General features: G+C 49.7%; 1 protein-coding gene across 5 annotated transcripts in view; it reads right to left on the reverse strand.

Moving 5' to 3' along the window:
• Window positions 1-4,430: 4,430 nt before the first annotated feature.
• Window positions 4,431-25,229, reverse strand: part of dlc1 (DLC1 Rho GTPase activating protein) — a 53,324-nt gene continuing 32,525 nt past the window's right edge. The window contains exons 1-14 of one of the 5 annotated variants that reach the window (XM_029258904.1): window positions 21,341-21,800; window positions 16,560-16,631; window positions 15,541-15,622; window positions 14,677-14,740; window positions 11,834-13,140; window positions 11,401-11,580; window positions 10,247-10,406; window positions 9,961-10,159; window positions 8,673-8,886; window positions 7,903-8,017; window positions 6,714-6,914; window positions 6,283-6,500; window positions 6,009-6,182; window positions 4,431-5,902 (exon numbers count right to left, since the gene is read on the reverse strand). In XM_029258904.1, coding sequence (XP_029114737.1) covers window positions 5,803-5,902; window positions 6,009-6,182; window positions 6,283-6,500; window positions 6,714-6,914; window positions 7,903-8,017; window positions 8,673-8,886; window positions 9,961-10,159; window positions 10,247-10,406; window positions 11,401-11,580; window positions 11,834-13,140; window positions 14,677-14,740; window positions 15,541-15,622; window positions 16,560-16,631; window positions 21,341-21,353 — 3,099 coding nt within the window. In that variant the 5' untranslated portion in view covers window positions 21,354-21,800 and the 3' untranslated portion in view covers window positions 4,431-5,802. The other 4 variants (XM_029258903.1, XM_018735880.2, XM_029258901.1 and 1 more) reach the window with 4 other exon arrangements.

A 25,229-nucleotide genomic window follows, 5' to 3' on the forward strand; every position in this document is an offset into this window, starting at 1 on the left:
GTGACGGCAGCGGCGCCACCCGATTGGCCGCCGCAGCGCGATTACAAAACGGCCGTCCGCGAGTTTCATAACTGGCTCACAGGAGCGCGAAGCGCGGGCCCGTACGCGCACCCGCAGCGGCCCATGCAGGCGACAAGTTGCCCCCCGAGGGGCTCGCTGCCCGAGAACATTCTGCCTCCGCCGATGAAGCGGTGTGTTTCTTGGTGAGGCGCGCGCCGGACAGCGGGTTACCTAAACACTCCGAAATGGTTACATCACCGCCCGAGGCGGGCTGTCCTTTCTGTGTGTGTGTGTGTGTGTGTGTGTGTGTGCGCGCGCGCCCCCCCCCCAATTTCAGCAGAGGTGTGTAAGTGTGACTCTTGACTCGGTTCGGGCGGTCAGCAGCAGTGAGTCTCTCTCCCTCTCTCTCGCGCGCGCACACACACACACACACACACACACAGAGCTGGACAAGAAGTCTTCAGTACCATGGTCCATAACACGGTAAACAGTGGCCAGTCCCAAGTGTCAGGAAGCACGTGCTATAATTTCTGCACGAATTTACTAATCATCATAAGAATGGTAGCTGCCTACGGAGTGTCTCGGGACAGTAAATCTCAGTAACCCCCCCCCGACTCCCACTCTCCCATCCGCAGTTTCACCTCGCGCTAAAAAGAGCCGACACAGAAGCAGAGTAACTCGGGTGTGTGTTCGGTGTGACAGTCACACACGTGTCGCCAATGAAGTGATGTCATTTCTAGTAATGCGCGAAGCACACACACTGACACTGTGTTTGAGTGTGATTTTCCAGCGGTGACGCGGTGCGGCACTTTGAAGTGTGCGCAGTGATGAGACGCAGCTCGCTCTCGCGCTCCGCTCCACTCCGCTCCTAGCGCCACTGCTGTCCTCAGCCGACCCCACAGCCCCCCAGCTCTGTTTCTTTTATTTCTACATGTCTTTTATTCCTTTATCTGACATGTACGTCGCTTCGGGGAAAAATGTCTGATAAACAGATGTGTTCATGTAAACGAGCACGTGACTAGAGTACAGTACTACAGGAGAGTACAGTCCGTTTGTCACATACCACAGTATTATACAGCAGTACAAAGCAGGGTACTATACTTCCCTCGCGGAGCTGCTTCAGTGCTCTTTATTAATAACGGATAGAACGGGGGGGGGGGGGGGGTGAAAATATCCTTTCTATCGTTTTATTATTGCTGTATGTAGGATGGGGCGGTGTTCCCCGTACACAGAGCCTCCTTCACACGGTGCCGAACATCACAGGAAACGCGTGGAAACACAGCGCGTGGACTGTAAACACAACAACAGTAAAGGATACAGTAAACACCATATCCACGGGTACTGCAGCAGGGAGTGGGATTCAAACCCACAACCTCCATGCCCACAATGAGCAGCTCTAACTGCTGCGCCACCTGCTGTCTGACTCTTCTCCCGCCGCCCCTCCCCCGCAAGGTCCTGCTGCACGCGCTCCTTGTTCAAGGCTTCATATAACGGGTCATGTGACTCGGTTTTGTAAACCGGTTTTCCAAGGCGCTGCTCCGCGGCTCGCAGCCCCCCATGGGAGGAGGGCACCTGAAGGGCGTCACCCGGGACCTGGACCTGCTTGGGGGGAGTCGCATCACACTAATGAAGTGATTTCAGGATTCTGTGTGACAGGAACAGGCCTTAGCATCCCCGACACACACACACACACACACACACACACACACACACACACACACACACACAGACACTCAAATGTAGCTCATCATTAGCCAGTGGAAATCCACAACAAACAAAAATGCACGTTGTAATATGTTTATGAATGTTTCGAAAAGAAAATAATTCTGTGCTTGTACCTGACTTTTACACTGCAGTAGAGTACAGTAGGTGTGTGTTACTGCTGTGATGACTTCACGGTGCTGCCGTCGAGTACGAATATATTTTGTTTGGTACACACACATTGTCTGAAACCGCTTGTCCCAAGCGGGGGTCGCGGCAAGCCGGAGCCTAATCTGGCAATACGGGGCGCAAGGGACACACCCAGGGCGGGACGCCAGTCCATCGCAAGGCACCCCAAGCAGCACTCGAACCCAGACCCACTGAGGAGCAGGACCTGGTCAAACCCACTGTGCCACCACACCCCCCAACATTTTGTCTAGTAAAATCATTAAAAATGTTTTAAAGTAACTTTTCAAATATTCCAATGAGATTCATTTTTTGCATCACACGACAAAATACAGATAAATACAAACGATTCAAAATCAATAATTAATTTTTTACGAGATATTTCTTATCGGCCACTAACCACCATCGTTCAGTAAGAAACAATGTGTCTCCCAGCGCTTAATAAATTAATGTGTGCTAAGAGTAAAAGCCCAGTGAGGCTTATACGATACAACACAGTATTATTGGGATACAGCGACACCGGGTGGTCAGAGGCGGTATTACTGGCCGCGGGCCGGTGGACCAGGGTCACTTTGTGCCATTTATGCACAAAAAATGTAAAAATTAAAGTTAATATGAGAATGACGGTACCTTATTACATGGACACCGGGAACCTTTAAAAAAAATGAAGCTGTACGCAACAGTTTATATGAATTACATGTTCTTTACCTAGGGCCTTCCATGAATTAAAGTAAATTCCAAGTGCACTTTTTCATAACACACACACACATCCCATACGGGGTCGCGGGGAACCAGAGTCTACCCGGCAACACAGGGCGTAAGGGCGGAGGGGACACACCGAGGACAGGATGTCAGTCCGTCACAAGGAACCCCAAGCAGGACTCAAACCCCAGACCCATGGAAGAGCAGGACCTGGTCCAACCCACTGCACCACCTCACACACACACAGTATTACAGAGTAATTCATGTAGGGAAACTACACTGTTGTACTATGCTAACTAATGTGGACTGTTGTAGTAACTTTCCATTTTAATGAGATTTGATGACATTTCAACTTAAATAAGTGTCACTTTTTGGGTCTCAGGAACACATGAAAGTTTTCAGCGTTGAAACTAATGGTGATTGTGTGTTTGAGTCATGAGAACTGGCGTGATGAAGGGTTTTCCAGGAACACGTGACCTTCCCGGGGGGCGACACGGTACACGTGTGCATTCCAGCTCATTCTTGTTTACAGACTTTAATACATAATAAAGAGAAGTAAATAAATCATCTGATCATCGGCAAAAAGTTCGATCAGACAGCTGATGGCAGAGTGGTCAGAGCTACTGACTTTGGACACAAAGGTTGCAGGTTTGAATCCCACTTCTAGCGGTGGTACCCTTGGGCAAGGTGCTTACTATGAATGGCTGCAGTAAAATGAACCAACTAGGAAGCTAAACACTCTAAGTCACATTGGAGAAAAGCATCACACAAATGTGAAGTGACCTGGAATCTGGAAAATGAGTTGTTTGTAAAAGGAACATCTAGAGGCCTCACTACACAGGCTTCATGGGGGCTGAGTGGTAGAAACAGGTGTTTCAGTGAGTGAAGGCCCTGCCTCCTTTGCCAGGTTTCTGGTTTTCCTGCCTTTCAGCCCCAGGCCTCTTCCTGCTCTTCCTTCCTGAGGGCTGAGTGTACGAGCAGCGCCCCCCGCAGGACACCGTGTCACAGCACACTTCCTGGCTGTTCGGGATCTCTGAATGTCCCGGCAACAGCAGCGTGGTCGTCGGCTTGGCGCACAAACATCTCCTTCTCTCACACAGGTGTTTCCCACATGGAAACAAGGCGTTTGGGGTGTTTACGGCACCCGCTGCCCCAGCTGGGGCACTAAATTGACCACGTCCGGCAGCCGTCAAGGACATGGTGCATCCACTGCTGTCCCCACGGCTGCGTTTCTTCCTTCTTCGGGTGCGAAGAACAAGTGATTCAGGTCCAAAGTGACTGACGTCGCCACGTGTCTTCGGGTACCGTCATTCGGTGACTTTGTCACTTGATCCCAGCAGCAGGGGGATCCACAGTTAAGGAACTGGACTGAACAGCCACTTTCTTGTCTGCCCACCCTGGTCCTGCTCCCTTTGTACCGGAGTACACCTGAGAGCCCCTCCAGGCGTCCTTATCAGGGGTGGACAGAGAGCCAAATGGGGAACAGGAAGGGGCCAAACAGGACCCCCCGTCCCGATCAGTGTCACACATCCGCTCAGACTCACTGCCAGCTCCGGGCTCTGGTGCGCCCTGTGGCCAAACAGCACTGGCCACCAGGGGTCGCTGTACGACAGGGTTCTACACATACACTAGGGTACAGTACAGTACAGTACATGTGAAACTTTTTCCAAAGCCACTTACACTGACTTACCAATGTACACAGCTGGGTCATTTTTACTGTGCCAATTCAGGGTATGTACCTTGATCAAGGGTACTACAGTAGGTACGAGTCAGTGCAAGCACTGTCTGTGTGTGTGTGTGTGTGTGACCTGTTCAAATTGCTTGTTCTGTTTTCACCAGCTGTGAACACGCTGCCCCCCTGCTTCGTTGCCACCTCGACACCGCTCTGTGTGTGTGGGTGTGTGAGAGATACCACTGGCTGTCGCAGAGTGAATCGATTCTGTGTCCAGTGGTGATCACCAAGCTCTCTTTGTCACACATGATACAAAACATTAAGATTCTTTGTTTAATTAAATTTAATTGTGCATTTAATGTTGAAACAGAAAAAATGTTTTAAAAGAAACTTATTTGTCCACCTTTAGAGTAACGTTTTACCGAGTAGAAAAACTGTATCTGAGGTATAAATACAGGAATACTTTAAATTCACTCTCACTGTCATGCATTACTTTGGTTTTCCAGGATACAAGTAGAAACAATATGAATGACACACACTTACAGTTTTCCAATCGGAGAACAATCACATCAGCAAAATTTCCATTATATTATTCTCTTTAACTTCATTTCAACTTCATATAAAGTAACACTGAGAGAAGAAGACGTGTGGAAGCTGCGTGCGACAGTGTTTCTCCTCCTCCGCTGGCGTCCGGCCGCCTTACAGTAAAACCTGTATAAAATCCACCTTTATAAAAGGAGCCCATTCTGTACAGCCATAAATACATAACTTCATAACTTGGTAGCAATTCTGGCAGAACTGGTCCGAGGAAACATCTCATCTACAGTTGAGCAGAGCAAATATGAGCTGATGCAGTTTTGTATGTCTGTGTGTGAACCCTAACCCTGTTTTCCTCATATGGCTCGTCATTGCCATTGTTTTCTCGGGGAGCAGGGGGGAGGGAGTCATCCCACACCAGCCCACAGAGACCACAAGGAGGACAGTGTACCCATAGTGCTCTTCCCTATCCCACTGCACACCTCACAAAACCAACCAGCATCTTAGCCACATGCCCCCTACTCAGCTACTCATCTAGTCATCTGCCCATTGATCCTTTTCACACGCTTAGGACACACATCCGTCCATCAGTCCATCCATCCATCCATCCATCCATCAGTCCCCTTCCACTTGACAGCGACACATTGTGGACACACAAGTGAGTCCATGTGGCGCAGCTCTCAGCTGCTTCTGCAGGCAAAACGTTTCACTAGTGACCGATTCACACTTTCTTCTGCTTGCTTCCCAGAAGCTGTAGCAAATGTGTGTGATGTCACACCTGGTGATGCACGGGGGAGGTGCTGAAGGTCCCATTTCAACCGGGATCACGCGGCCCCTCAGCCCATGGCTCGAGCTGAGTAGCACAAGGCCCTGCTGAGAGAATGTGCGGCAGGACCAAGTGGACGGAGATGTCCAGCTTTCTGCCCGGCCTGAAGAACATGTGCAAACTGCAAAGTGAATTTGGCCCCCCCACTCCCAAGGACGTTGCCACTCTTTGTGCTCGCTCACTTGTCTGGCGCACTGGCAAAGGAGTCTCGTATCTCTGCCACTTCCGCTGCGCACCAGTGTCCAAATACCTTGTTGTACCACTCAGGAAAGTGACCCCTGCAGGCCAGACAAAGAGAGAGAGAGCGAGAAATGTGAGTGTTGTGTGGTCGCTGTAGCACAGCAGTAAGGAGAAGCGGCGCCCCCTTCTGGTTTCCGCACCCACCGGCAGTCAGTCCTGCACAGGTAGGTGAGCCGGGTCCGGCCAGGCCCGCACGGTTCCATGTAGTAGCGGGCTGCCAGCACATTTGCTCGCACTCCCATGAGCGGTGCACCCTCATGGTTGACGGAGGCACAGACCAACGCACAGGCACCCTTAGGCAGGTCTGTAGCCCACTTCCTGGAGCAGGGCAGGAAACACAGAGCCTGTCAGCCGGAGGGGGATGCAAACTCTCCAGATGCCACTTACAGTCTGCGGACCACCATCCCTGGCACCTCACCTCAGAACCACGTGATCCCTGGGGGGCTGCGGGGCCATGCTGTCCTGCACGTACTGATACACCTCAGTGTGTGGGTCCAGGCTCTCCAAAACCCGGGCCTGCAACAGGTCCTCGTCCCAGCGATGCTGCTCTCTCAAAAGCCGAGTCAGAACCTCCTCAGGGGTGGCTGGCACCTCTGTGCTGGCTTTCCACAGCCTCAGGGGAAAGCCATCGTGGACCTGGGGGGGGCACACACAGTTACATGACATACAGACTGAATGTGAGACCACAAGTCCAGAGGTTGAATTCTTCAAGGTGCTAAAGCTCAGGTGTGAAACTGTTAGCCAGGCTTCCATTACAAATTGCAAAACAATAATAAACAACCGATCGACAAACCACGCATGACTTTGTGACCAAAGCAACTTCTACTCACACTCGGCCGCAGGTCGTACCTTTTTGTACGCGAGCTCCACCTGCTCTGGGGTGGAGCAGCTGTCGTATCCCCTGAAGCGATCCTTGGCCTCCTTCAGCAGGCTCTCCAAGGCACTCCGCAGGCTTGACACGTCGCTGCCCTGTTCAAGCTCCTCTAGCGCAGCAGCAGGCAGGCCCTGCTCTACGTACGAGTTTCGGCAGAAGCTCATCTCCTCAGGAATCTGGGGGTTATTTGAAGAAGACAAAAAAAAAAAAATCACCTAAATGTTCTCAGCTGGCATTTGAGGGCTTTCCAGTGTATTGCGAGGTCTGACATCATTGGGAAAATCCTGCAAACGAGATATTTCTGTTTTACTTCAAATTGTTTGCCAGTCTCCTTAGATGACCCCTTGTTTATTCCTGCTTAACACGGATACAAATAATCCTTGATGTAGGTAACCATGAACTGAGGTCCTCCAATGAATCATGGTCATGCCAAGCTGACACTGAAGGCTAAATACCTGCAGAACTGGTCTGAGCAACAAGCGACACAGTGGCACAGTGATTAGCGCTGCTGAGTCCATGCTCAGTCTGTGTGGATTTTACATGTTCTTCCTGTGTGTACATGGGTTTCCTCCCACAGTCCAAAGACATGCTGTTCAGGTTCACCCATAGTGTGTGAGTGACAGAGAGTGTATGTGTGTTCCGCTGATGTAAGGATGAGTAACCCATTGTAAGTACTGTATCTAGCAGTGTAAGTCACCTTGGTGAAAAAGGCGTGTGGGGGCTGATAACACTACATGGAGTTAATTGGCATTCGCTTTGGAGAAAAGTATTTGCTAAAAAAATAAGTGCTCATGAGCATTTCCTAGTGTATTATTTGGTCACATCCAGCTTGGAATTTAGGCCCTGTTACAACAAAGTGGCTGACAGTGGCGCAACTGAGAATGTTGCCCCTGGTAGCACTGAGCTCTGGACATTATTACACAACCAGGGCCTGAAATTTCATTACCTGGCATCTAGTAAATAAACACATGGACTCATGTCCCAACCCTGGAGCGAGACTAATCTCCTTTCGCTCCACTTGCATAAGGAACAGTTTTGTAAGGAGTCTTGTGTGAGCGCAACATTCCCAAAGTACCGCTGCTGAGTGCACGTCTTAGCTACTGGCCATCCCAACACCAAACTGAGCGTCGTCTCCATTCCACAGGTGACCGCAGCAGAACTCACCTGGAAGAGCTTCCTGCACTCAGTGATCATGTGGGCCAAGCCCTGGGTGGCAGCCAGGTTCTCGTTCAGGTCCCTTTGGTCTGGCTTGCCCAGGCTCTGTTTGCGCTGCATCACTCTGTGTAAAAAGGAGAGATGACCTCCTGGTCAGACAACGACCACAAACCCAACCCCAAAAGTAAACTACAAAGACGCTGTGCAGTTAGAGAGACATAGGCTGCACTGAGCAATGACAGAACCTGGAAAATGGCAATGGATTCCAAGTAGGTGTGTTTTACAGGACCACCTCATCTTCCACACCTGCTCAGCAAAATGTCGAAGGACACAGGCACCTACTGCCTTTTCACATCAGGTGTTTAGTTCTGTTTGGGAACAACCTGTTCCTTTTATCCGCCGCTGTGCAATCTAACTGCAAATAGACATGCTCCCTGTGGTGTTTGAGACAACGGCATAATAAAGGCAGATTAAACAAGGACAAACAAACAATCTCATAAGATCTAGTTCTGCTACAGCAAGTGCAACGTGTAACTCCACACCTCACAGGTGAAGCAGAGAATTTGACCAATGACCCATGAGGCAGTGGTCTCATACCTTTATATGTGCATTTATATGTATTTCTTCCTTCTCTACAAATAGTTAATATTGTAAAAAATTGTAAACACTTCCTATTGTACCCTTGACAAAAAGAATATAATCTTTGTTACTTGATTTGCCTTTATTGGCTGTTGAGCATCTAGCTACAGCTACACAGTGGGGTTTCAGGTGAGACCTACCTGGGGGAGGAGCCATCTCTCCGCAGCGTGTTCAGGTGGAAGAGCGACGGAGCCAGGCACACAGCGAGATTTGTGCAGGTCATCTGGTTCTCGCCAGCGGCTGCTGCCACGTCGCTCAGGAAGCAGAGCAGCGCTTGCAAGGCCTCACGGTTCTCATCTGGCAACAGAAGGGTTGCCGCCTTGGCAGCCTGGAGACGCTGCTCCTTGGGCACATCTGGGAGATGGCAGGGGTGGGGTCAGAGCACTCTGAAAACTTTGCTTGCTCAGCTGTTTTACTCACTATACATTTCTGTTCAGTCAATCATCTAGCCACGTCCCCCTTCCTGTCTACCAAGTTAAAAACATTGTCCTTCTCTTAACTGTGAGCATAAGTATTACATCTGTTTTTTTATGAACACAGTAGATACTGTACAAGCCTTAAAAAGTGTGAAACATGGAAAGGGAGACTGTGCGAAGGGTTAAATATTTACAGAGGAAGCTGTTCTAACTGTGAAACATGAACGAGGAATGTGAGGTTTGCAAAGGGAAAAAAACAATTCAGTGATTTATTATGGGCTGCCACATCATTCGACAGGTATTTCCTGTACTCCACTTTTTTCTGTTAACCTTCATTCACAATTGTTCAACAGCACAGAAAAGAGGAATCTGTCTGGATACTTGTGAATCATACATAAAATGGTCCGGAAATAGGAACTTTTTGGGATTTTTTTATCACAATGAAGACTCATGCAAAGAATACCTTATCTTGTCTGTTAAAGAATATTTATAGGAAGGTGTGCACCACCACTAACAATCAATCACAATGTCAATTTGGTGTCTAGCCTGAGCACCACACTTGGTTCGAACAACCAGCTCATTCAACAGACATATTGCTCAAGGAAGTACCTAATACACTAAAGCACAGGGTATGTTCCCTGACTTTATGCACAGGTTTCTTACCATGAGAACCCACACACTGCAGGTAACAAAGGACAGACAGTGCTGTGGGTTGTCATGGTAAGAAACCTGTGCATAAAGTCAGTGAACAACAAAGAACAGACAGAGTGTGCTGGGTTCTTCACTTATGAACACAATTGGGACCGAAAGTCTGTCATGTCGCAATCAATTAAAACTGATTAATACATACATCTATCCACTCTTTAATGGGTTAAAATTCCTGAAAATAAAAATGCATCATCTCCACAATGCTGTTCAGCTATTTGTCACACAAACATGTTGGATGTTGGTGCGTTACATTCTACCTTTAAACTGTATCCCTTACACAGTAACTGCAAAGAGTAACACTTACATTGGTAGATCTGCAGGAAGGTCTCAGACAACTTGCTGGTGAGCAGGGGTTCCGGAAGGTCCCTGAAGTACTGCTTCAGCATGTCCGCCACATCGTATGCCGACTGTCCCTCATAGCTCACGCCTTCGGAACACGCTTCATTCATCTGTCTTAGTGCCTGGATACGTGATTTCACTCCTGACTTTCGGAACAGCCCTACCTGGGGGGGGGGGGGGTGTTGGGCTCAGACTTCAGTCAGGCACTTGAAAGGCATGGTACACCAGAGACTAGAGCTCTGTGCTCTCACCTGGTCCAAGCACTGGCTGCGCAGGTAACGCATGGCCTGCTGAATGCCCAAGGGCAGCGGCTGGCCAGTGCGCTGCACATTGACTCGCAGGGGCACCCCGAAAACGCTGCGTCCCCTGTACTCCCGCACCTTGGTCCTCTTCATAAACTTGGGCACAGCCCTGTGAGGGCAAAGTGATTAAATAAAGCCCTATCTTACAAAGTAGGCTGCCAGCTGTTGAGCTCCATTGGCCACTTTGTGTGTATGCGTGCGTGCGTGTGTGTGTGTGTGAGCGAGAGAGGGAGAGGACTCAGAGGGCACCGGCTTTCAAAAGGAAAGCATGACGACAGCCATAGAGAATGTGTAACACCCACAGGCTGCTGTCCACCATGGTCAGGATGGGAACAAGCAGCTCCTGTTCTCTTTGCTGATCAGCCTGGGCCTGGAGGCGGAGCTCCCTCACAGCCAATGAGATGTGTTCCATTGGATGGGGCCTCCACTCATAGTGTGTAAACTCACCCATCAGAGTCCATCACTCCTGGACTAAGGCAGTAACCTACATCAACTTTTGTAGGCAAAATTCAAGGATTGTGTCAGACTGCTAATCCAGATATTATGTCCTCAACCCCAGCAGCCTTTACATACCCACTGGGCTTGGAGAATTTTCAGTAGGGAGATCAGATGCAGCCAGCACTGCCATGTGTCTCTGACCCAAATATTCCCCCTCTATTGCTTCAGACCCTCACCCCCAAGGGACAGTAGGGATGCACAGTGGGGGGGCATGGTGGCACAAGGAGCAGCGCTGCTGTCTCACAGTGCCTGGGTGGTGCAAGAGGACATGGGTTGAATCCCTGCTCAGTTTGTGTGGAGTTTGCATGTTCTCCCCATGTCTGCGTAGGTTTCCTCTGGGTGCTCGCAAGGCACCCCCAGCAAAACTCGAACCCCAGACCCACCAAAGAGCAGGACCCAGCCCAACCCACTGTGCCACTGCGCCCCCTGCCACTCCAGAAGGTTTAAAGGTAATAAAAGGAATAACCCTTGAACTTCTCAGCAAAATATTCAAGATGTATATTTTGCTTTGAATGCAGACTTGTGTTAAAAACACAAAACAAATTTTATGTGACAACAGGAAGAGTGATGAGACTAGTAGGGAAGCTTGCAGTTCTGGCACTCACCAGCTGAAGCCCTGCTTATGAGTGGGCGCGTGCTTCTCTAGAAGGGCGGTGAGCTTGAGCAGGGAGAACTTCTGCAGAAGATTCATCTGGAAAACGGACTGGCTGCTGACCTGCAGCGGGGCAGAGGGCAGGCTGGGCCGGTGTGAGCTCTGGAAGCTGGGCCAGCGCAGCTTTGGGGGCCTGCTGTCACGTACCAAAGGATTATGGGACACAACATGCTTTGATCAAAACCCACTACCAGCACAGAAACACACAAGCTGAAGTTATGCATATGTCAGCACGACAAGCTATTCAACAAAGAATATAGAAAAATTGAAAAGCTTGTTGTTTATACATGATTTATGGAAGAAAAATAGCTGTAGGGCAGTTTGGAGGCATGTCCAACAGACTTCTGATTCCAATTCAAGTAGTACCCATAACCCCCTGTCCGTACCTGTTAGACCTGGTCAGCAAAGGCCCGACCCCGGAATCCCTGCGCTCATGTCGTATCAGCGTCTCATCCTGCTCATTCAGTGTGCTGTCAAGGTCGCTGCCGTTCTCAGCCTCTTCTAGGTGACTTTGCAGCGGCGATGAGGGGCAGGGCGAGGCGGAGTCCAGGGCAGAGTCGGAGTCGCCCTCCTCGCCTGCCTGTGCTGCCCTCTCTACCCACACATCGGCAAAGCTTCGTAGTACGTCCTCCAACTTGTAGGGCAGTGCTTCCTCTTCCTCGGCATCCTCCTGAGGAGGTACGTTGTCGTAGAAACTGAGGCGGCTGTCCAAGGAGCCAGCAGAGCTGCGTCGCTGAGTGGACCCACGCCGCTGGATACTGTTGGTGGAGGACAGACGGCCATCACAGAGCGCTTTCGGGAAAGTGCCTGGCTTGTGCCCCTCGGGTATGAGAAAGATCATCACCTCCTCCTCCTCCTCCTCCTCCTCATTCCCTTGTTCACTGACAGCCTCCTTGCGAACATGCTGGTTCTGCTCAGCCACACCCCTAGACTCCAGCTGCAGGAGGCTGAATGGGTCAAATCCCTCAAGGTACATGCCAGCCCGCTTAGCACTACTGGCTGCAGTGCTGTGACTTCGGGTTCTGGTGACAGGGCTAGGTGTACTGACTGCACTGCTCCCGCTGCCACTACTGCCACCACTGCTGCCGCTCTGACCACCTCTGGGTTCTGCAGAGCAAGAGACGCTGCGTTCACGGAGAACTGCTACATCTACACAGTTCAGCCGGCGCAGGCGCTCCTCGTCTGGGCCCTGTCGCAGCACCGGCCCACTGATCTCCAGCTTGGATGCTGCCGTCTTCTTGCGCCTCCGACTCGATGCTCCCCGAAGCCTCAGGCTCTCCATCCTGCGCAAGAAGCTGCGAGCCCTGGAGCGGGCGCTTTTGCTGGTCTGCTTGGTGTCGTCAAATGGGAACCCGACAGTGTTTGGATATGGGGGTGAAGGCGAGGGCGAAGGAAGGCCCTCAGAAGGAGAGTCTTCAGTGGCCCCAGAGGTGCCAGAGGAGCAAATGCTGGCCAGAGAGCCGGCCCGGGTGGTGCCATCACCAGCAGTGACTAAAGATGGAGTGCCTCTGCAGGGCCAGTCCGGCTCTGTCAGTAGGCTCTCAGCACTGCCGCTGAGTCGGGCAATGTCTGGGGACTCCATGGAGGGGGAGAAAACCTCCAGCTCCTCCAGCCGGGACCAGCGCTTGCTATCTCTCTGGAATGTCCAGCGGCCACTGATGGCGCATGGCTCATCTTCATCAGAGTCCTCACTCTGTGAACACCAAGAAACAGAAAGACAAGGTGTGCGGTTACTGACACACAGTTCACTCACAACATGACCACATGAGGATCTCTTCTTCATTAAACCTACACCTTCTGAGGGTGACTTCACTTTAGCCCAGAGTAATGAGGACCTGACTGTGAAAAGAGCAAGGACAGTAACATAAAATTTGTAATTTGTCCAATAAATACAATGAACAGCATTCTCACTTTGTTTCAATTTACTCTGGAAAGGTGATATAGCTTGACAGGGTGAAGGAGTCACATGCACCCCCAGTTAATGTGTCACAGCCCTTATGGGAAACAGAACCAGCTGGGGTTGGGGAGCTTCATTCTCCAACTCCCCCCTGTTTCCTTAATAATTTCCCTTGTGGGATCAATAAAGTATCTCTCTTCTCTCTATGTATTTCCTGCCCCTGACTGAGAGAGGCGCTGCTGCAGAAGGGCTTCTCCACAGTGAATCGTAGCATGGTGACAGAGGTCTGTAAAACCCTAGCAGTTAACTGCCCCTGGGGCCACTTCGGTCTGTGCATCAAAGGCAATGCGAAGTGACAAGATGAGGTCCAGACTGTCTGCTTCATTGCTGTCTGAAAACATCCCTCATTGTAAGTAATCTCCTGAACAACCGCATGCAGTCACAGTCCATTAGCGAATGAAGCCATTTTCAGAGAAACTGTACACAGAAGCACTGGAACAGAGAGAAACGCCAAAAGACGGTGATACAAGGAATGTACCCTTCCTTACCTATAGCTGAGAAAACTGGTTACAACCTGTTCTACCTAATTGCCTGCCTGTGACTCTGTGTGTGTGTGTGTTTAAGGGGTAGAGGGATGTCATTTGAAGCTCCAGCGATTCAGCACATGAGCAGGAAACTGGAAAGTGGCTTGGGGGGCACTTCCACGGTACTTCCTCTCCCACAATGTAGTTCTGCCTCAGCGAGCCAATTTCACCTCCTCTGTAGGCAACTGTGTGACACTTTCCACTTCCCTCTGGGGTTTTGATGGGTGGCTGAAATTTCTCGAGATGAGAAGCTGACCCCATAACCTTGTTGATGAGCACATTCGTGAGGGTGACTGGGCCAGCGTTTTATACAAGAGAGCAACACGTACCTCTGTTCTTCCTCCACTCTAACAATCTTCTCTCACTGCAAATCATGTAATAAAACCTGAACCCAAAAACCTCCTCAGGTTTTTTGAAGATAGTAGTATATGTGAAATGGAAAGAAAAAAACCTGCTTTTGTCATGTTATTCCTTTAAAATCATTCCTGACCACAGGAAAGTATCAGTTAGTTCCAACTCTCTGCCCAGAGGACATCAGGAAAGTTAATCTAAGCATGGCGCATATCTGTACCTCAAGAAGAGCACATCAGAGATACATACTCTGTCAGTATGCACACACATTCCAGAAACACACCTTTTTTACTGTAAAAACTGCAGCTCCATGGATGTGAGCCACAACAAAAAACTCTCACAGGAACTAGAGCAGGAAACAAGAGGTTACAAGGTTAGAAGGAGAAAAGGCACTTACTTGTTTCCTCTGCGGAGAGATTTCCAGTCTCATCATGGTACATTTGTTTAGGGTGTTCAGCCGCCTGTGAATCGGAGACACACACAAACGCACATGTTCACATACGGGGAATGAAAAGGCCATTCCGGCCTAGGTCCAAGCTCTCAATGAGAACCTGCAGCCTGTTGTAAAGGCCCATTCTCTGCCTCATTAACAACACAGAAACAGACCCCCTGAAAGACAAAGGCTGGAGCCCAGAGTCAAGGCCCACTAATGAACTGGTGAGGGATAAGATGGAAATTAGGGAGAGAATAGGGCTAAAAAAACCTGTTAGAATTACGAAGAAAGCATAACAAAAGAAACCAGCAGCCTATCCATCTCTCCACCTGGTGGGGAGTCCCTCTAGCTGGACTGAATTGAGCCTCAGCCCAGTGCTGACTAACAGATCCCAGATGCTGACTGCCAGCTGCGTCAATCTGCGACTGCAGTCAGCTGTGTACCTCATATACGACAGGGTCTCCAACACTCAACTTACACAGAGGACCCTGTACAGGGCCAGAAACCCCCACTGTGCTTCATGCTGTGACTTGTCAGCTGAACCCTCTGTGGTACAGCTCCTCTTCCTCGCTCTTCCTCACACACAACTTGATAGCTCATTGCGTGAGCAGGTCCGAGAGACAATCCATTCCCTTCAAACCCTTCCCTCATCAGGGAGGCCCCTGTGCTTGTCTGCCTTCTCCATCTATACTTAAAAGTATTTTTCCAGTGTTTGATGTGTAAAACAATCTTCACCACTCACAGACTGTAACCTGGGCTCTCTGGAAACAAAGGAGGAGGACTGGAATCTCTCCGATTAGTCTGTGGAGAGAGAATCAGTGACCTTACCTGCATAGAGCTTCAATGGCATCCCTGTCCAGGAAGTCATGATCCCAAGTGACAGATGAGATGTTGATGGGAAACTGGCCATCTGGTGGGGTTGGTACAGAGATGTGAAAGATATGACTGTGTGTGAGGCGGCAAGGATGCAAGCACACACACAAATCTCACTTCTGGTTAAAAGAATACAGGACTCCCCAAGGAGTGATGGTTGGGGAGTCCTTGGTGAGCTGTATCCCCAGATAGCGTAAGAGCCCCCCTGTGTGTGATGAAAGGGTAGAGGAAGTGCATCTTAACCTAGCAAACAAACACAGCTGCCTCATTGAAACCAGGCAGTGGGGGGCTGGGTCTCAAGGTCCCCACTGCTCTAAGGAATGCTTCTTTAATTACAAGGTCCTTCAGCCCCTTCATCTCAGTGCATAGCAAGGGGGGCGATTTAAGCACTGTAACAGAGCACTGAAGGCTTGTTCTCTGGGAACGCAGACCAAAACCATCCGCAAAATTCCCACATGCGGGCCAAGATGTAAATTTTCGTCAAACCCATTCCATAAAGAACCTTTTAAACACTTCATTCTGAAGTGCAGACTTCTTTTTAAGTCAACGTAGACAACACTGTTGTTTTCTGTGAGAAAGAAAACAGGCACAACGCGGCTACAGGTGCCTTCTCTGAGTCTTGTCAATGTCAACAACCAATTTATTGTGTTATTGCACAAATTTCACCAAACTTTCATTGGCCCACCTTTCTCATTAAAAAGTATTCCCTTGCTTAGTGTGCTTCAAGAAATGTTGAAATATCCACCTCCTGATACAGGTACAGCCTAGGGGCAGTGGCTTGTTGTAACGGAGACACTATCTTCAAGTGGAGAGATAAAGCCCCCACAACAAACAAACATGAATACAGGTGGGCCAGGAATGCCAAGCTGGTAAAGCTCCACCCCTGTGTGTGTGTGTGTGTGTGTGTGTGTGTGTGTGTGTGTGTGTGTATACACTTGTGCATGTGTCTGCATGTTCCAGTGTGGGGCCCTTACCTTCGTAGAGCTGGGCATACTGTGGGAAACCTGCTGCCCTTAACCAGGTACACGCCTCTTTGGCCTCCACCTCTGAGGGAGAATGCAATGGGAAACAGGAAGTCAGACAACAGCAGGCCAGGAAGTACCACCAAACCAATTACCAAGGGACTCAACAGCCATAACAATATTCATTGTTAACTTTGAGGGGGTTATACTTCACTTCTGCACCTTTTTGTTGGTGCAACCCTGCTGAAACAGATTCTCAGCTTGCAGGGTAACCACTATCAACACTGTTGCTATTTATGTAACTTCCCACTCTTCCTTGCCCTTTCATTGTGGCAACCAACACTAAGTGTCCCAGGGTGTGGCTGCCACACTCTTTAGCATCTGTCAAGGCCTTTAGCTCTTATGTGACAAATGGGGCAGATGGCTCTGACAGTGATGGAGACACACATGAAAAAAATAGACTCAGTCAATTCCCCAGATGCCTAATAAGACAACAACAACAAAGCACATATATTATACCACCAGCACACATCAATGTTAATATTCTAGCAAAAATTATTCTGCCTCTGTATTGGTGTCTAACTTGATAGAGACCCTCAATGTGTGTTCACACCCAAATGAGGCAGGGCTTAGAGCAGCCAATGGTATGATTATTCTCCATTGTGAATAATCAGCAGAAAACAAGATGCTTTTTGGGAAAATAACAGCTTGTCTTGCTTGAAATATAATTGTGCTGGCAGCAGTCTTCGCAGTTTGCCGCTTTGGAAACTCAAGGCGCGAAGCACATGTTCCACCTCATTACAAGCGCAATTGCATCAGGGACCTGGCATTTAGTTCTGGTGACTGCAAATCTTCCCCTCCAAATAAACAATAAAAAAGACATTTGCTATCATGGGGTCAAACTAACACGCATCAAGGGCTTGTGCACACTGAGTTCCATTATGATGGAATGCTAGGTCTTCCACCATGATGAATATTAAGCTGCCTAAAAGAGCACCTATCCAGTGCTTTTATTCAAAGTGATTTGTGTCGCTTTTTGCCACTGAAAATTCTTCTGTATCTCTACATTGCCTCCCAGAGATTACACCCTTTCTTGGACTTCAACATGTTCAGTTGAAAAAAGCTCTTAAGTACATTCTGCTGTACTGTAATTGTGATTTATTTTGAAATAAGTCAGTGTAGACTAACAATACTGAATAAAACTAAGCACCTCAAACAAAAAAGGTGCAGTGCCCTCCTCTGGGTAACAAAACAAACACACACACACACACACACACACACACACACACACACACACACACACACACACACACTTTCAGAACCGCTCGTCCCATATGGGGTCACGGGGAACCGGAGCCTACCCGGCAACACAGGGCGTAAGGCCAGAGGGGGAGGGGACACACCCAGGACGGGACGCCAGTCCGCCGCAAGGCACCCCAAGCGGGACTCGAACCCCAGACCCACCGAAGAGCAGGACTGCGGTCCAACCCACTGCGCCACCGCACCCCCCCCGGTAACAAAACAGTGAATGCTATCTGAATGGGAACTCCATGTAGCTGTTGAATATCAGGTGTCAGAAAGCACAATCAAGTGACCAATTTTGTGTTACTGATGTGTACGCTGCACCCAGCTGTGCTATCACAGAACCGACCCTCAAAGGAAATGACCGGAGTGCTTTGGTGGCGAGTGCCCAGTTTGCACGTATGAGAGTTGCAGCGGATACATGGGCTGTACTCTACGGATGGGTTGGGCCCCTCCATTCGCCATCTCCAGGGTTCTGCAGTGCTCTGAATTACCTCAGCACTCCACACCCTGGGGCGTCCATTTCTGTTCTGGAACAGGAACCTGTGAAACTGTTTACCATAGTGAAGTGGCCTCAACGCCATGTGCAAACCACTGCTCCACGTTCCCCACCTTCCCCCGGTGTAGTCCTGGCTCTGATAATCGGATTGCCCCACCCACAGCACAAACACAAATTCCGGCTATTGTGTTGGACTCATGGCCACAGTGAATGGGAGCTGTGCAAATCTAAGTAGATAAAAAGACAAGGCATACTTACGTTGGACAGATACACAGAGGCAAGGAGACATTGAAATGCCAGTGTTCAGAGAATTACACTGTTCACTGTTTTCTAACGGTTACACATCAGCAGCTCACACAGTAGTTAAGAGCAAAAACCAGTCTCATCTACACGCGGGATGTGGAGATGGACCAGGCCCAGCTAAACTGGAGCCTCAATGTGTGAGGCTATTTAACCATATGCTTTCCTGGAGCTGGAGATTACCAGCAGGGACATCTGCACATCCCTAAGGATTGACGTTTGGCTCTCTGTTGCCACTTGTAAGGCTCTCAGTACATTTCCATGAGAAGCGTCTCCAGGCTCCTCTCTTAATGTTTTGTCAAATTATGTTCAACATGTTAATTGGTTTACTGTCCTGCAAATGAAACATACACTTGATTATGATAAAGAGAAAGCAGAAGAGAGAATGCAAAATAAAAAGACTTATTGCAGTCCTTAAAATACATGATTAGCGCACAACTTCAGAGAGCTTGTATGGAACTCAGCCAGAGTTGAGCCCCCTAGGCTGTGCTTTGAGCTCACAGAGTCTAAAATTACCCTGCATCCTCTCCTCTGTCCCATCCTGGCTGCCCCTTCCCCTTCCTGATACAGGAAGTTCTCACAATCGGTGGCCGGCAGTGACTCCATACCAAGGGCAAGGGAACACTGTCCCATGCACAGCCTGCTGCTCCCAGCTCAAAGGGGACACGATTCACAGCTTATTACTACACTGTGAATTTCAAAAGACCCGTGTCTCCGTGTAGAGACTAATTGGGGTACTGGGGGAGTGTAGCGGGACAGCATGGTCTGTCCGAACATTTGGGATTCTGAAATGGGTTTGAACCTCACAGAGTTACACCAAGTCGTCATTAACACTTAATTTGTCTACACGTTTAAAAAGGTGAGTGATTGATTTCTATGCTAATCAACATGTATGTTCACATCTGGTACACTTGTATTCACATTATCAGCAGTCTTACTCTTCAGTCCATTAAGTACTTCTGCATATTTCAGATCACACCCATCTAGGCAACATAAACATGTTCCATTAATATCTACAATTCGCACACGACTACAAGAGCAATTTGAACCAGCAACATAAGCCACTATGCTACCTACTGGCAAGGTCTGACAGACAGGCACTATAACCCACCCCATCTCTCCCACGTATTTGCCTGCAGCACTATGCAATACTCTGCAACTGCATGAGTCATGTGACTCCAGGTGGAGGAGGCCAGCACCACCAACTGCACAGGAGAGAAGGATCAGACAGGACTCACCTGAGGGAGGAATACCCCACCCACCCCAACCACAGATGGTGGCAGTGGCCAGACGGGTCTTATGAAAGGATGTCCGAATGGTTCCATTTGTACTGCTGATAGAGTTACACTCACCACTGCTGATCTGGGATCAGCTTACCTCGCCATAATCCTATCTCACATTGTTAAAAAACAACAACAACGCCTCCAAAAAAGGGCACAAACATGCCTGTCTGTAGGACATGCGTCCTGGGGCAAACACTCTTTAAGAAACACAGACCAGTTTCGTTACTACAAGGACCCCCTACCTCCCCACACCCACCCTGTGGAGACCAGAAAAAAAGCACTGGACACTCTGCATCCCTTCAAGAAAAGGGGGTAAAAAGGCCAGCCCAGCCCCCCCCCCCCCCCCCCATGCACAGGTCACAGTGTTACACTTCTACCCTTTAACACAACTGGGTGCTGAAGATGAAAGGCTGTTCAGGGCAAGGACCTTGCTCCAGGGTACAGCAGCATGGTATCTTCAGGGACAAGCGTCTGAAGCCGTTTGGTCACAAGTGCAGTTCCTTAATCACTTGTGTGACTGCATTGTTTCAGACCATGCGGGGTGGGGGGACACCACCCTTTTACTGCCAGGCAGACAGTCTACAGGAGCCCCCTACACCCCCACAGCCCACTTTGAGTGGGAGATCAAAGACAGGGCCCTGGTGGTGGTGTCAGGAGCTGCTAATGGATCGAGTCCACGCCGGGGCTCAGAAGTTGAACAGCAGGATGCTCAGGCTGAAATCATAAACCCAATCAGCTCCAGTGTTGTTAGGGAGGGAGAATAAAGTGAATGAGCACATCTGACAGGACATTTATATACTAGCATGTAAACATTTACAAACATCTGGAACAGGGTCACGGTTTTCTCCTCTTAACTCCTTCTACAACTTCCTCACCATAATAAGTAACCCCCCCCAAGAGCAGCTGGGCCACAAAGCAACGCCTGCACATCAGTTACTGAGCAAGAAGCAGATAAGATGCGGACGAACACAGCGGTGCGCGTAGTTCAGCAGCGGGAACAACGTGCGGAGCCACTTTCAAAGAGCGGCACGTGAAGGTGTTTTCGCCCTCCGCGCGCGTTCCGTTGCACGGCGACGAGCCTCGCGCCTGTCAGTGTCAGCCAGCGACCGAGCTCGCGCCACTCACTTGACACTTCTCCTCAGAAATTCAACACCGACAAAATATGTGTCAAAGCCCTAATATCCAGTTATCATGACTCCGAACTGAAAAGACATGTAAAGAAGAAGCATACGGACACACAATAAGAAACCCAGTTACACCAAGCCACGGCACGCACGGGTGTAAAAAAACGTTTTTTCCACATTTTTTTTCCTCGTTTTAAAACGAGTTTCTCCTAGGTGTGCTAAAAGCTAATTAATCACCAAATACGTTTTTAGAGAGTGGAATACGGTAAATAAAAACATACTTACGAGTTAAAATCATGTTTCTGCTCTGGACGTGAAGGGAAATCGGCTAGAAACAACTCACTCCCGTTTTCAATTTAGACTCAGATTCAGTTCACTGAGGTTTATTCCACAGTCAGGGCGAAACACTCCATTTATCCTTCATAACTGTCGGTCAGTCACCGTGGGAGACAAACACTAAAATCAAATATCACATATGAAGAAGGAGAAGCCCTTGGATCCCGCCGCGTTTCGGTAAATCCATCACAACTGCGCACCGTCGAAGTCCTCCAAGAGGAATGTGAATGAGTCGCTCGGAGGCACAGTATAGAGATGGACTGGGCGCAGAGGTCCCGCCTCCCGCAAACCTCTACACCAATAACAGCAAAACATGGGGACAATTAACCAATCACAGCAAAGAGGCTGGCACTATTTACATGGAAGGACCGCCTCGAAAATCATTTTAAAAGTAACTTGTGGGTTATGCGCCTTTTGGAGCACATCTAAGAAACATCGTTTTCTATAAGAATTAATTTTAAACGTAAAACGGTACAATGGTTCATTGGTTATCTGAACGTAGATGTAGTGGTGTACCGATGAAAAACACAGAATCAGCTTGTTGCTGTTTTTTTTTTATTAACCAAAATATCCTAATGCTACAGTCTCGATACTGTAAGTTAAAATAACGCGTCTGTGTCTTAGAAAATAAAAGTAATTAACTGTCAAACTCATCGGGGCTTCTGTGCATGCTAATTGGAGAAAACAAACTGATTAAAAATGAAAGTGATGAGAGCGCAGACGCTGTGCTTCGCGGGGAGTCTCTCAGCGCGCGGGACTCTCTTACTTCGACCCGCCGACTGCGTTTGTCTCACGTGACCGTCTCATCACCGACCCGTTAACTGGCGGAGCGCAAGGCGCGAGCCCCGCGAAGCACGAGTCAGTCCCGCGCCACTGTGCTCTAAGCAGCCCTCGAGCCATGATGGGCTGCGCACGTAGCGCACGCACGGCGGGGGTCGGCAGTCACCTGATAGCCTCGCGAGGCCCCGCGGAGGTGTCGGTGTCCCCGCGACTTCAAACAGCACGCGCTCGGCTTTCAAGTGGAGAAGTAGGGCAGCGGCGCGCGCTCATTTGCATGTCCTCCCCCGAGAAGCTGCGCGAAGCACTCGGACCCGAACGAGCGGCTATGTGGCTTCACACACCAGGTGTGTGCAGCTCGGGATTTCAAAGTTTTGCTCAAGGGAGCGCGGGAGGTGTGTGTGTGTGTGCGCGTGTGCGCGCGCGCGTGCATTGGTCCTTTCGCGCACCTGAACGGCTTATCTTGTCCTGTTGGCCTTGCTGGAAAGGTCATCCTTCTGGGATGTTCTGCAGTGCCTTATCCAATCAGAGCAGAGTATTTGCTCAATGCAGGTGGTCACCTTTTAACAGTGCGGAGTCGGCGCCTGAGCCAGCAGTCAAGACTGGAGCTTAGCAGAGCGGCAGATCTGCACAGCATCCTCAAGTATGCTGACATCTGTGCAACACCAACCGGCAGCACTGTTCAGTCACTGGTCTTTTCTGGAACACCCTATCGATGCGAAAGCTGGACGTTGAAAGGGCAGGACAGGAGAAATATGGACACTGTTGAATTGTGGTGGTGGAGGAGACTTTTAAGGATGCCCTGAAGAGGCAGGAAAACAAACAGGTGGATGTTGGACCAAATCAAAGCAGACCTGTCCCTGGAAGTACCAGAGATGACCCTGAGATTCTCGTTTTTTGCCTGTATTAGGAGATGGTGGCATTTTCTGGGCAAGATGGGTGATGGGGAAAAGTTGGAGGAAACAGAAGAAAAGGATGAGCAGCAACCAGATGCACGGACTCAGCCACAGTCACAATGGACACACCCCTTTAAGGGCAGAACTTTGTAGAGGAACTCTAGATATGCGGCCAACAGGTAGACTTTGACTCTGTGACACTCAACAACAGCCTGAGCCCTGAATGCCTACGTGTTGAATAACGGCTCTACTGTCCAGCTTCTACCTTTTGAGACATGTGGTCATAGATGCCGAAACCGTGTGGGTTCCAGTCTCCCGAAGGAGAGCAGCGTCGCTTAATCTGGCAGTGATTTGCCGTGTCACATGGCACAAAAGCCACGCGGTCCTGGGCCAGAGCGTGATGCTCATGTGAATAATGATGGATGATGCAGGAAGGAAGACTCCTCTGCGATGTCATTTCCGCTGCTAATGAGGCCAAAGTCATTAGCGATTCTCAACAACTGTCCGGTTGCTGGAAGACGGTGTGACTGGAGACGGTTTGAATGAGGAGTCTTCGGCCCATCCCAGTCAGACAGGCTCAAAAAGTTGATTACATGCACACACACACACACACACACACACACACACACACAGAGTTATCTGGATCCTTATCTGGAGCCTTTATCTGAGCGTGGGGGCAGTGAGGGACAGCGGGTCTCCACGGTGAACATACCCCTATAGGAACAGGCACCCCCAACAGCCCCCATCTCAGAGCAGGACTTCTTCCTGTCATTTAACCCTGGAGCACAAGTTTGACAAAAGCGGAAGGTTTAGCTCCCGCAAGATTCATGGCTTCTTGGGCACCGGGTCGTCTTCCGTCACATAAAGAAGGAAGGGAGGCTTTTCTAATCCCTCATACGTTGCTACAAGCATGATGATGTTGAGATGCCCAGGAGGTATTTCCCAAAGCCTCTGAAACACACAGTTTTTTCAGATTGGTGGCGGGCAACTCATTGGCCGGTGGCCCATTCATGATTTTCTGAATATTACCAAACATTTTTGTGTAATTTTATGAGTGTACGTCACTGTAAGGTAGTTTATTGGAGTATTTGTCCTCGTGACAAGCTCAGGAACTGTGTGCATGTATCACTTTGACAGTCATTAGAGTTGTGAAATGAATCTATTTAGCAATGTTTTGAACTAACGGAATGGCCATTTGTGTTCTCGACCGGCCCCAGAACTTATCGGGAGAACACTGGTTGCCCACTGCTGTTTTAAAGCACGTTATTCTCGTCTAGTTTTCGTCCTCTGTTTCCTCCACTCTCCCCCATTCCCGTCTCCATCTCCCCCACCTGGAGACCCCCGACCGGGACCTGCTCTCTGGGCCACTCGCCCCATCCCCCGCAGCTCGGCCAGGGAAGAGAGAGGGCTCCGTTATCGCGGCGATCTGGCAGAGCGGCGCACAGGCAGGGACAACAAACAGCAATTACCACCTCCAGTGAGGAGAAAGAGGGCCGTAAAAGGCCACTGACTGAGCCCTGCGAGTCTGATGTGCTGATAACATGGAACTTACGCCAAGCCCTGATGGTCTTTTATTGGCTCAAAGGCATGTAAAGGGTTAACGCAGCGCTGTGCTCGCGGCACCAAATCCGCTCCGTCTCTCCGAGCGTATTGAAAGTGGCCAGAACCTCACCTCGTACTCTGAACGCCCTGAGACAAAAACGCCTTTAGAACCGGGACTGTCGGCCACGGCCCCGGAGGACCCCGGGATCCCGGAGACGGAGAGCCCCTTCGGCAGGTCCCTTTATCCGTGGGTCCGTGGTGGTGCCGCCGGCCACGGCGGAGCTTCCTGTGCTGCAGGTGACCCCAGGTGAGCGTCTGCTGGCCAGGCGATTAGATCTGCTCTCAAACATGTAAACAAAAGTCGTGGAGATAAAGAGGCCCCGGGGACGAGCGTAAATAACCCCAACATACCGGTCGGCCCTGAACGGGGCCACAGCTGCATTAGACTCTGCACTTAGCTAATTAGGAGATTTAGACCATTGCCTGTGCGGCACATTACTTGGAATTAAAGCGTTTTTGACCAGTAATGCGGTCGGCGCTACAGCGGCCATCCGGCGCGCTCTGCGCTCCAGGCCCTGCGCTGTGTCCATGTTCCCAGCCTCCATCGCGACCCCATTCCCATC

The sequence above is a fragment of the Scleropages formosus genome, chromosome 16 (assembly GCF_900964775.1).
Source record: "Scleropages formosus chromosome 16, fSclFor1.1, whole genome shotgun sequence".
In the NCBI taxonomy this organism is placed as follows: Eukaryota; Metazoa; Chordata; class Actinopteri; order Osteoglossiformes; family Osteoglossidae; genus Scleropages; species Scleropages formosus.